Genomic DNA, 12859 nt, shown 5'->3' with positions numbered 1-12859 from the left:
AATTTATACGCAGAAAAACCCCGACCTCAATGCATTTTACAAAATAATAATAAAGCAATTGGATTAACAACAAAAAATTTAAACTTTCAAACGTTAAAATAGCACATCTGAACAACCTGGACGTAGCCAAGAGGAGGAGCAGCCCTCCGCAAGTAAAACTACATACTTCTTTGACTGAGGTTCTGCTCCCCACATCATGAAGCCTGCCCCCCAACATAAATCCTGACAGCACCCATGCTAAACAATAAATACTTTTAGCAGGTGCCGAAAATAGTATGCTGAAGGATATCAGCAGGCAGGGAGTTCCAGAGCGCAGGCGACACCGCACAGAAAGATCAATTTCTCGTAAACACAGAAGGGATTTTGTGTGGCGCCTGTAATAGCGTTAGTTTTGCGGATCGAAGCAGTCAAGTGGGCACGCATGCTGTAAGGCAATTTTATATATTAATTAATTAATATAACCATGCTGAACATTTGTGTGGAGGTGAAAAATGTTTTCCCCCACCCACTCTCCAGGAAAGATAGTGGTTCGCTTCCAAATCCAGTTCAAATCCACTTCATATATCCTGGCTCCAGAGATCCATAAAGGGTAACATAAAAAAATACTGAAACCAACCAAAAATGTTTATATGAAACCCTTTATTGTAGGTTCTTCACTGTATGCACGATGAAACCACTTTCTTTCCTTTTGCTCTTTGCTTGGAAGGCTGGGAGTTTTGTTTCAGTTTAGTTGTGGGGGTTTTTGTTGTTGTTTTTGTGTGTGTGGTTTTTTTGTTTTTGTTTTTGTTTTTTTGCTTTTTTAAAGCTGCTGTTTTGCTCAGACCATCCCTGCCCATTTTCTGCCATAGTTGGGCAAAGGGCTCTGCCAGCCACTGCCTGCTGTCGAACCAGATTAATTCATTTATTTATTGCATTTATATATACCAGCTTTCCTCCAAGAACCAAAAGGTGGCATGCACATTCACACTTCAATGCCATAAAGCAACATCCAGTCATAATTGACCTGGGAGTAACAAGCTGCACAAGCAGCTTGCCCTTGCCATCTAAAGCCTGAAAACGAAACAAATGTAGGCGGCATACAGATATGCTAATAGCATTGAATTGATCAACATAAGACTGTTCGTTGCTCAGCAGCCAATCAGCTTGCAAAACATTTATTCTATTTAGTGCATTCCGAAAGCATTACATGTTCCAGATAGGCCAATGGCTTGGGTCCAGGGATCAGCTGGTTTTATGGCCTAGACTTTGCCCCCTCTTGGCGTCTGTAGCTATCATATGGCTTCTTTGGAGCTTCAGGAAGAAAATGTTCGGGGAACAGTTCTGAAACCCTTCCCATGGTCTCAGCTTCTAACCAGCTCTTCCTCCTGTATCAAAGTAAGGGATCTGTGAACTTATTTAATTGAATACTTAGTTAGCAAGGGGGAGGTTGCTTGGGCCGCAATCCTAGGCACACTTACTTGAGTGTAAATTATGGTTGGGCTTACTTCTCAGGAAGCATGCAAATTGCACATGTACAAGTGGGTCACATCTCTCAATGGGACCTGAGGTATGATGTGGGGAGGGTAAGGAGGGGAATTATTTCTGAAACTGGTGACTTCTAAAACGGTCTTCTTCACCATCCTGGTCCACCTCCAGGTTTTTTGGGCTACTTAGGGTGGGAGCAATAGTTCAGGACACCTGGAATGCTCTAGATTAGGCAGAAATAGTGGCAAGGTTTCAATACTTCCTGAAGTTTCACTTATTTAAACAAGATTTCCCTTGCTCATAAGATTAATAACACTGCTCTGCTTTATTATTTCTTGAAATTTAATTTAATGTTTTAGTGATGGATTCTCTGTTTTTGCTGATGTATTTCTTTGTATTTTTTATTATAACTTTGTGTATGTGTATATGTTTGCCTATAATTTTCTTTTATGGGCTTTCTGTGTTTTAAGTAGACCACTTAGGGATTTTGTTTATCAAGCAGTATTTAAAGACTGGGAGCATCTTCTTCATAGTTTCCGGACGTCAAAAGTGTTTTGCAGTCTCTGCCACTGAAAAGAGACAAACAACAGAGCTATTATTAATAATGGCATGTCCTTCACCTTAAGCTCCTAGGATATGTTGCTTAGTGCTGCCATATGTCCTGACATTTTGGAAGAACTGCCAGAAAACAGCTCAGTGACTTTCGAGTCCCAATTGTCACTTTTTGAAATACAGTGGATACTCGGGCTGCGAATGTGATCCATGCGGGATGCACGTTCGCAACCCGCAGCGGTGCGTCTGCTCACGCGCGGGTTGCGATTCGGCACTTCTGCACATGCGCAAAGTGTGATTTAGCGCTACTGTGCATGCGCGACTGCTGAAACCTGGAAGTAACCCATTCCAGTACTTTTGGGTTTCGGCGGTCTGTAACCCGAAAAAACACGACCTGAAGTGTCTAAAACCCGAGGTATGACTGTATGGTAACCCTAGTGTTGCTGCACTAAAACACAATATTAAAAACAACTTAAAACAACTTAAAGTCATAAAAACAAGTTGGGTCTTAAAACACACATGCATACAATAGTGTTCTTGTATGCTGATGTCCTTGCATCTTGTTACTGGATGCTTAGCAACCCATGCTGAAAGACGGGTATGTTGTCCTATTATAAAGGTAACAGGCCAGGATAATTCAACACGCTGAGTTAGGGAACAGCTTTCGTTCAAGGGTGAGCAACATGTCAGACGTTAAGGCTGCAACTCTGTGCACACTTACTTGGGGAAAAGGCCCAGTGAATAGGGTGGAATCTATACCTAGGGGTGCTATCATAGGACTGGCACTGTGGAAGTGTATTTGATCAAGGGATCCATGCATGTTTGATTGATCCATAATAAAGTTCAGTGGTCCATGTGCTTGCTCACAAATGACACACAACTCAAAATATACTTAGGGTAGACTAGAATTTAATTTTCAGTTCTGTAACCAAGTCCCTTCACTGCTGTTCCTCCTCTGCAGTAGGGGAAGGCAGGTAGGCAATGTGCCCTCCAGGTGTTGTTGGACTCCAAATCCTGCCACCTCTAGCCAGCATGGCCAATGGGCAGGGATTGTGGGAGTTGCTATCCAGCAATATTTGGAAGGTGCTGTGTTGGCTACCTCAGCACTACAGCAATGGGAGTTTTTTCTGGGAGATAGAGAAATGTTTTTTTCCACCCAGTGCATAGTTAAACATTCAAATTTAAATCATCATCATCATCCATGAAATTTGCTCCAAAAGGAGGCAGTGATGGCTACTAACCTAGATGGCTTTAAAAGAGAAAATTCATGGAGGAGAGAGCGACTGATGGCAACTAGCCATAATGGCTATGTTCTGCCTCCACAATATTATTATTATTATTATTATTATTATTATTATTATTATTATTATTATTATTTATACCCTGCCCATCTGGCCTGGTTTCCCTAGCCACTCTGGGCAGCTCCCAACAGAATATTAAAAACACTATTAAACATCAATCATTAAAAACTTCCCAAAACAGGGTTGCCTTGAGGTGTCTTCTAAAATCAGATAGTTGTTCATTTCTTTGACATCTGATGGGAGAGGGTTCCACAGGGCGGGTGCCACTACTGAGAAGGCCCTCTGCCTGGTTCCCTGTAACATCACTTCTCGCAGTGAGGGAACCACCAGAATACTCCTGGAGCTGAACGATGGGGGCGGAGATGCTCCTTCAGGTATACTGGGCCGAGGCCATTTAGTGCTTTAAAGGGCAGCACCAACACTTTGAATTGTGCTCAGAAACGCACTGGGAACTAATGTAGGTCTTTCAGGACCGGTATTATATGGTCTCAGCGGCCACTCCCAGTCACCAGTCTCGCTGCCACATTCTGGATTATTTGTAGTTTCCGGGTCACCTTTAAAGGTAGCTCCACATAGAGCACATTGCAGTACGTAGTCCAAGTGGGAGATAACTAGAGCATGCATCACTCTGGCAAGACAGTCCACGGGCAGGTAGGGTCTCATCCTGCGTACCAGATGGAGCTGATAAACAGCTGCCCTGGATTGACCTCCATGGACAGCTGTGAGTCCAGAATGACTCCCAGGCTGTGCACCTGGTCCTTCAGGGGCACAGTTACCCCATTCAGGACCAGGGAGTCCTCCACACCTGCCCGTCCCCTGTCCCCCCAAAAAAGAACTTCTGTCTTGTCAGGATTCAACCTCAATCCGTTAGCCACCATCCATCCTCCAGCCACTTCCAGACACTCACACAGGACCTTCACCGCCTTCACTGGTTCCGATTTGAAAGGGAGGTAGAGTTGGGTGTCATCCACATACTAATGAACAACCCAGCCCAAACCCCCCGTTGATCTCTCCCAGTGGCTTCTTATAGATGTTGAAAAGCATGGGGGAGAGGACAGAACCCTGAGGCACCCACAAGTGAGAGCCCAAGGATCTGAACACTCATCCCCCACCACCACTTTCTGGACACAGCCCTGGAGGAAGGAGCAGAACCACTGTATCCAGAACATGCACTCAGAAAACTGGGTCTTCCCAATAGGATGCCTGGTGTAAGCTTCCTAAAAATCACTGCAACCCTCCCCATCCCTGTTGATGTGTGTGCAGCATCTACTCTTGGGTTTTCTTCTTTTAATAGACTTGCAGCAGTTTCCTTTTAATTGAATATCTTTATTATTTACAAAAAATTACACTGGTCAAATACAAATAAAATAACACAATCTTTCCCTCTTTCAGCCATCTGGCCAGAGACCTAATGCTGACTCATGCTCATTTATACACTGACCCTTGTTGATCACATGCCCTTTATAAAGGCTCCTGTTGCTGGGTAGATTTTTCTGTTGCCTAGCAACCTGTTCAAGACCAATTCTCAAGTTCTTTCTAGAATATTCCAACATCCCTGCCCATATGACCTGGGTTGCTGTGCATAAGAGAAACCTGGTGGACAAGCAGCAGCTAAGACAGGCCCATCTGCTTCATCCAACCAAGTCTCTGTTACACATGCCATGTCAAGTCCTCCATCCACGATCAAGTCATGGATGGCAGTGGTCTTATGAATCATTGACCTGGCATTGCACAGCAGCACCTTAAGATCATGTGGGTCTCCCTTAATGATTCTAGTATCCTTCTGGTCAAGATCAGACCTAGAGGCAGGGGTAGTCTTCAAATGACGACTAAACCTGCCTCCTCAGTAATGACATGGTCTCGTCTTAGCGTGACTCCTTCTCCTGATCTCTGAAATCAGATGTCCCAGTGCATCCCCCCCCCCCCGTGGAACCTGCCCCAGCCATTCTGTTGGCTGGAGCCCACACCCAGGCAGCCCTGACCCCCCTCTCCTTCAAAACAAAATACAAACTATACAATAAAACAGTAGAAACTATTTTTTAAAAAAGCATTTATGCTACAACTAAACTAGTCCCCAGTCCCAAATACCGTAGATTCCGGTGTATAAGACGACTTTTTAACCGCAGAAAATCCTCTAAAAAGTCGGGGGTCGTCTTATACGCCGGGTATGGGTTTGCTGGGCAGCGGCAGCAGGCTCCATGCCGGGAGGACGCCGCCCAGTGATGCTAAGCCAGCTTCGCTGGGCAGCTTCCTCCCAGCGCGGCGTGCCACCCGCCGCCCACTGATGCTGCGTATTAGGCAACTGGGCGTATAAGTTGACCCCTCAAATTGGCACTTTGGGGAGTCGTCTTATACGCCCTGTCGCCTAATATGCCGGAATCTATGGTAAGCGTTTATCCCACCCACAACAGAGCAAAAAACCCCAAAACAAAACCCCAAAACATTTAAAACGCCACAGATTTAAAACTATTTAATAACATTGCAAAGCATTTCCGGTGGCAGCAATGTCCCAGTGGCCTCTCAGGAGCCTTTTAACTGTTCTGGGTAAATGTGGGCCCCGTCCCCTAGGCCAGGTGGAAACGGGCCTTGCAGCAGGGAGCAGGTCTTCCTTCCAGCACTCACGTCAGCTTCTGAATACCAGTTGCTGGAAATCACCAGCGGGGAGAGTGCCCTTTGGGGCATCTGGCCTGTGGGAAGAGGATGCTGGGCTAGATGGGCCACTGTCTTGATCCAGGTGGTCTCTTCTTAGATTCTTGTGGGCTTAGGTGCTTCTGTGTTTAATCAGAAGCCTTCTAAGCAAAGTGAGTAATGAAAACAGTAAGTTTCTTACTTACAAGGCTTCCAATGAAGTGGAGAGACAAATGACCTTGGAAACATCTGGCAGTTGTTATCTGACTCCAACTTGTTTGGGATCATTTCGGAGGAGGAAATATATTCTTATCACAGCAGAATGGTTTGGCCTCTGATTTGTTCCTCCACCGTGGGGTTTGTTTATCTATTTGGAGCATTTGTACCCTGCTCTTCATCCAAAATGGCTCCTGAAGTGGTTTGCCTACAGTCAAAACAAGACAATTCCCACCCGAGGGCTTACAGTCTAAAAGAGCAGCACATACAAGGGGAAAGGGACGGGGGGGGGGGAGAGAGAGAGAGAAACTGGACAATGATTACACATTAAAAATCATTTTCAAATCCATAGGGCCACTCAAGTCCTTTTCAGAGTGGAAGTCATTGGCCCATAGAGTCTAGCATTCTATTTTCACAATGGCCAAACATTTAGGATTCACGCACGGGGGCTTCTGCACCTGGCTCAACAACTGAAGAAAGCTCAACTTTGGCTAAAAAGGTGGCTGGTAGTCTCCTACATAAAAATAAATAACAGCAGGTTAACTTCAAATGTACCTCTGGTCTTGTTGCCTGTATCAGTAACTAAAAATATGAAACCAGGCAACTGATGATTGTTGGGGGTTTTTAACCTTCATGCTATAGGCATGCAAACAAATGTTTTCGTTTCATTCCATATAATTATTTTTGCCAACAACAACAACAAAATTGTTAGCAGGCTTTAGTCATGTTTGGAATGGGCTACTGCTTTGAATTGGGCACTGAGAGTCTATCCCAGACTTCCCTAACTTGGTACCCTTCAGACGTTTTGGCAGGCTGATAAGTCCATCCAAAGGCAGGCAGGGCCAGAGTTTGGCTGCTGCCCAGGTGAAGGCCCCAACTTTGAAGCATTTAGAGCCTATCTGGGATCAAAGGAACCAAAGGGCTGTGGGACACGTTGGTAATGGAACCTGGGAAGACAATACAGACTTTTTTTCCAGGTCCCCCATGAAGGGTGCTGGTGGTGGGTAGACTAGGAGACTGAAATCTGCATCCTAGCTGATACAATTAAATCAGCCCCTGCTCCACCATCAAAGAGAAAGAGTCCTTGAAGCTGTATGTCATCTTGACATTATCTAGCACTTAATTAAATGGGCAGTAGTGGGGTGGATTACATGCCGAGAACATCACCTTCTCTTCATTCACCCACAAACACCATCTGTTGGAAAATAAAATCTGCAGATTTACATGGCCTTGTACCATCTCCTGCCTTTCTTTCTTATGGAAAGACTGTCGCTTAGCAGCAGAAAACAGGAGTTGAGTGTGCAAGGTTCTAGGTTCAATGCCCCAATGTTTACAGGTGGGCTGAGAAACAGGCCACGTCAGAGAGCCTGCAGAGGGCTGTCCGACAGCAAGGCCAGTACCAAACTGCTTGAACCTATGGCCTGACTCAGTATAAGCCAGTGTCCTCTGTTCCTTCTTCACTCGTGCTAAGATTTTATTTTTATTTCCTCCCTTTTTGAAGACCTCGACACCTGAACTGACCTTTCAAGAGCTGATATGTTGTCCTGTAAACAAACATGGCACACTGCATTCCACCTCCACCTCCTTGTTCATGTCTTGGCTGAAGGTGCCACCAGAGTCTACTACCTGGGCATCCGTGAAGTGGACTGGAACTATGCTCCCTTGGGGAAGAACACCATCACAGGACAAAGCATAGCAAATGATATGTGAGCTTAATTTCTTGGTTTACTAGGTCCTGGCTTAATAACTTAGTTAACTCTAGCCACTTCAGAGTTTCATATAAAAAAAATGGAGGATAATACATTCTTGATATGTATCTGGTCTTGGTTGGTTTAATGGTTAATGCCACATTACCTAAGAAACAGGAGAATTACCAAGCTTCAGTAGTGTAACATACAAAATACCAGGATGTGATTTAACCCATGACTATTCAGATGCTGGATACAGTTTCCATCATCTCTGACCGTTGGCCATGCTGGCTGGGGCTGATGGGAGCTGGAGTCCAAGATGTCTGGAAGGTCCCAGGTTGAGAAAGGCTGGTCAAACCTATGTACCCAAATAACCTGAAGTGATGGGAAATCAGTCATGTATTGCAGCAATAATGAGACATCTGTAAGTTCTGCTCTGGTGGTTTATTGGCAATGCTGCCACACACACACACACACACAAGCAGACGCCACTGCCATGGCATTTAAGAGCTGAGGGGGACAATGTCTTCTGTCGAATGTTTGCCAGCAGATTGAGTTTCCCTGCTTGAAAAGGGGTGCTGAAACTCCAAATTCAAAACAGTAATAAATAATTGCATTTATTCAAAATCTGATTAAAACTATTCAATTTAATTATTTCAACAAAACTGAATAACTTGATCCAGTGATACCAGCTTTTCAAAGTCTGATAGACATTTATAGCTGCAACACCCCCTTGCCATCCCCATGCTCCTCAGGGAACCCCCATCCTGGTATTGCTCACTTTGGGAGCCACAGGTCTAGCCCAAAAATAACCTTCCTGAATCCATCTGTGAAAATATTAAAGGAGATTAACACCCCCCCCAAAAAGCAATGTAATTCTGGATTTTTTTCAGTTCCCTTTTTTATACCGTATTTTTCGCCCTATAGGGCGCACTGGCCCATAGGGCGCACCTCGTTTTTTTGGGGGGAAATGAATAAAAAAAAATCCCCCCCCAGCCATGGGGCTGCAGCGGGGGAAGCCCAAGCTTCCCCCAACCCCAGCCCCCAGAACAGGCTGCTATCCGCAAGCCTTGCGAGCCCAGCAGCAACTCCCGCCGGAGAAATTGTATCTACTGGAATTCAATTTTCTGTATCAGTAAAAGATACAAGAGATTGCCTTTCCCACGGGGGAGGAAGATGGTTTCACCTCTGTCCTCTCCCCACTTGTCTGGAATCATCATAAACTACGCCCCACCCTACCCTCTGCATTCAATACTCAAAATCTCCATAGTCTGACATTCATTCATTCATTTTATTTGTATCCTGCTTTTGCGCGCACACACACACACACACACACACACACACACACACAAATACCATGCTAAAAGTGGCTTGCAACAAAGAAACAGATGCATTTCGAACAAACACTGCAAAAACCAATAATATAGTAAAACAATAGCAAATATAATAACATATTAAAAAAAACCAAATTCTAATACTATACATATAACAAGATTCCTTAAACAGCATGCATCACCCGAAGCATAACAAGGTAGCGTCACACTTTCACCTTAGTCCTAATAAACACCCCTCCCATGATGTTGCTCACTGCCCATCTCCTGCAGCAGTTTCCAAGGGCAAAGGGTGGGGTAGCTGGAAACACCCCTCCCAAGATGTCGCTGTGCACATTAATGGCTGTGCACCTCTCACCTTCAAATAGAGATAAAAAGCACGTCACTGCTTGGGTGGACTTAGGACTCCCACTGGTTGCTTTAACTTTGATAAAAGGGACGTGGGTGGCACTGTGGTCTAAACCACTGAGCCTAGGGCTTGCCAGCCAGAAGGTTGGCGGTTCGAATCCCTGTGACGGGGTGAGCTCCCGTTGCTCAGTCCCTGCTCCTGCCAACCTAGCAGTTCAAAAGCATGTCAAAGTGCAAGCAGATAAATAGGTACCACCCCGGCGGGAAGGTAAACAGCATTTCTATGCGCTGCTCTGGTTTGCCAGAAGTGGCTTAGTCATGCCAGCCACATGACCCGGAAGCTGTCTGTGGACAAACACCGGCTCCCTCAGCTGCAACTCCAGAGTCAGCCACGACTGGACTTAACGGTCAGCGGTCCCTTTACCTTTACCTAGTAACCTGCCAGAGCAGAATTCTTGCCAAGGGTTATGTGACTGCTAATCTGATGTAGTAAAGCACAGCTGAGTTTCTTAAGCAGAACAAGAACATACTCAGGATTTATTAAACCAATGGTTTAGTTTCATTAATTGCACATTTATTTAAAACCCAATTAAAACTTTTTAGTTTGAGTGATTCAACAAAACTGATAAACTTGATCCAGTGATGCCAACTTTTCAAAGTTTGATAGCCATTTCTACCTCCATTGCCTCCCTGCCAGCTCCTTGTCTCTTAGCGTCAACTAGGAATCCCCCCCCCCACCGCCCCTGGGGAAGGTACCATCCAGTCTGGGAACTGCTGTACTAAACCCGTTTTTAAAAGTGGGTGGGATGTTTTTAATATACAGTGGTACCTCAGGTTACATTCGCTTCAGGTTACATACGCTTCAGGTTACAGACTCCACTAACCCAAAAATAGTACCTCGGGTTAAGAGCTTTGCTTCAGGATGAGAACAGAAATTGTGCTCTGGCGGCGCAGCAGCAACAGGAGGCCCCATTAGCTAAAGTGGTGCTTCAGGTTAAGAACAGTTTCAGGTTAAGTACGGACCTCCGGAACGAATTATGTACTTAACCTGAGGTACCACTGTATTTCTTTCCCCTCTTGGTTTTAATGTATTTATGTTGGTTTTTTTGGTTGGTTGAGTGTAAGCCACTCTGGGTTGCTCTGGGCAAGATAAAAGGTAAAGGGACCCCTGACCATTAGGTTCGGTCGTGGCCGACTCTGGGGTTGCGGTGCTCATCTCACTATTGGCCGAGGGAGCCGGCGTACAGCTTCTGGGTCATGTGGCCAGCATGACTAAGCCGCTTCTGGGGAACCAGAGCAGTGCACAGAAACACCGTTTACCTTCTCGCTGGAGCGGTACCTATTTATCTACTTGCACTTTGACGTGCTTTCAAACTGCTACGTTGGCAGGAGCTGGGACCGAGCAACGGGACCTCACCCCGTTACGGGGATTCGAACCACCGACCTTCTGATCGGCAAGCCCTAGGCTCAGTAGTTTAACCCACAGCGCCACCCGCGTCCCAGGGCAAGATAAAGTGACTAATAATAAACAAATAAAACAGACATTTTCTTCTCTCTGCCTTGCCTCAAAAACAACCAGCTGTGCATACAGATAGCAGGAGAGATGTATCAACACATATGAAAATTGCTACCAATATTGTCATTGCTGTTCCCCCTTCCTTTTCAGGATAGCCTCTAGCTTTCTCCAGCCTGCTGAGAACAGAATTGGCAGCATCTACAGGAAATCTATGTATAAGCAATACTTAGATGAAACGTACACATCAGAAATACCCAAACCCTCCTGGCTGGGATTCCTTGGGCCCATCATACGAGCCGAAGTGGGTGACACCATCATTGTACACCTGAAGAATTTTGGCAGGCGACCATTCACCATTCATCCTCATGGTGTCTTCTACAAGAAGGACTCAGAAGGTAAGTATTTTGATAAAGGGCAATATATAAATTGAATAAATAATAATAAACAAGTTTCCTCTCACCTCTGCTTTCGTGGATGTTTCTACATGAGTTGGCATGTTGCATATGATGCTTTTATTTATCTATATATTTATATATTGCATTTTTACTCCACCTTTTTTCCAGGGAGCTCAAGGTGTACATGGGATGCAATGACTGGCCCAAGGTGATCCAGTGAGCTTTTGGGCTGAGTGGGATTCGAGCCGTGGTCTCCGAGGCTCTAGTCAGACACTCTAACCACTGGCTCTCTAATCATTGGATGATTTAAAAGCAATTCATAGTGGGGTGTTAAGTTTGAGAGGCTGCTGTCAAAATGGAAGCTCTTAAAGTATACTGTTATAGGTTGGAGTGTTAATGCTGTGAGCCCCTCCATCCCATGCTCAGATTGTATATAAAAAGGTAAAGGGGACCCCTGACCATTAGGTCCAGTCGTGACCGACTCTGGGGTTGCAGCGCTCATCTTGCTTTATTGGCCAAGGGAGCCGGCGTACAGCTTCCGGGTCATGTGGCCAGCATGACTAAGCCGCTTCTGGCGAACCAGAGCAGCGCACGGAAACGCCGTTTACCTTTCCGCCGGAGTGGTAACCATTTATCTACTTGCACTTTGACGTGCTTTCGAACTGCTAGGTTGGCAGGAGCAGGGACCGAGCAACAGGAGCTCACTCCATCGCAGGGATTCGAACCGCCAACCTTCTGATCGGCAAGCCCTAGGCTCTGTGGTTTAACCCACACCGCCACCCACGTCCCCAGATTGTATAGATGTGTAAAAACAAATATCCTATCAACACAGTCTGTTTATCTTCATTCCAATGGAACTGAACCCTGGCTAAGTACTGGCATCTCTGCAGTCTCTTGAAACTCAGAAGCTGGGGTTGTGTGCAACAGTACAATCCATGGAAGATTAGGCTGCCGGTAGCTTCTAGCCATGATGGCTGTGCTCTGAATACCAGTTGCTGGAAATCGCCAAAGCGGAGGGTGCTCTTGCAATCGAATCCTGCTTGTGAGTTTCCCAGAAGAGGCGTCTGATCAGCCACTGTGAGAACAGGATGCTGGACTAAATGGGCCACGGGCCAGATCCAGCAGGCTCTTCTCAAGGCTAATGCAACTGTATTAAATGGAAATTGTACGGAATGTATACTGCAATTTCTCAATTTTTCCAGGATCCCTATACCCTGATGAGTCCTCTTCCCAAGACCTTAAGAAGGATGATGCCATCCCCCCGGGCAGGAACCACACATATACTTGGACTGTTCCTGAGGATCATGGTCCAATGGATGATGACCCAGCCTGTTTAACATGGATCTATCATTCTCATGTTGATGCAGCAAAAGACATTGCCTCTGGCTTAATTGGGCCGCTGCTGATATGTAGAGAAGGT

General features: G+C 45.5%; 1 protein-coding gene across 3 annotated transcripts in view; it reads left to right on the top strand.

Annotated features, from left to right (window-relative positions):
• The first annotated feature begins 1267 nt into the window (after positions 1-1267).
• Positions 1268-12859, top strand: part of HEPH (hephaestin) — a 48264-nt gene continuing 36672 nt past the window's right edge. For 2 of the 3 annotated variants that reach the window (XM_082208234.1, XM_082208232.1), the window contains exons 1-4: positions 1268-1374; positions 7663-7867; positions 11195-11439; positions 12642-12857. In XM_082208234.1, coding sequence (XP_082064360.1) covers positions 7698-7867; positions 11195-11439; positions 12642-12857 — 631 coding nt within the window. In that variant the 5' untranslated portion in view covers positions 1268-1374; positions 7663-7697. Of the gene's footprint in view, positions 1375-4854; positions 5070-7662; positions 7868-11194; positions 11440-12641; positions 12858-12859 lie in introns of those variants that run through there. The other variant, XM_082208233.1, reaches the window with a different exon arrangement.

The sequence above is a fragment of the Podarcis vaucheri genome (genome assembly GCF_965113315.1).
Source record: "Podarcis vaucheri genome assembly, chromosome: Z".
NCBI classification, from domain to species: domain Eukaryota; kingdom Metazoa; phylum Chordata; class Lepidosauria; order Squamata; family Lacertidae; genus Podarcis; species Podarcis vaucheri.
Note: the sequence above shows the minus strand (reverse complement) of the source record. Positions and strands in the feature narration are given on the sequence as shown.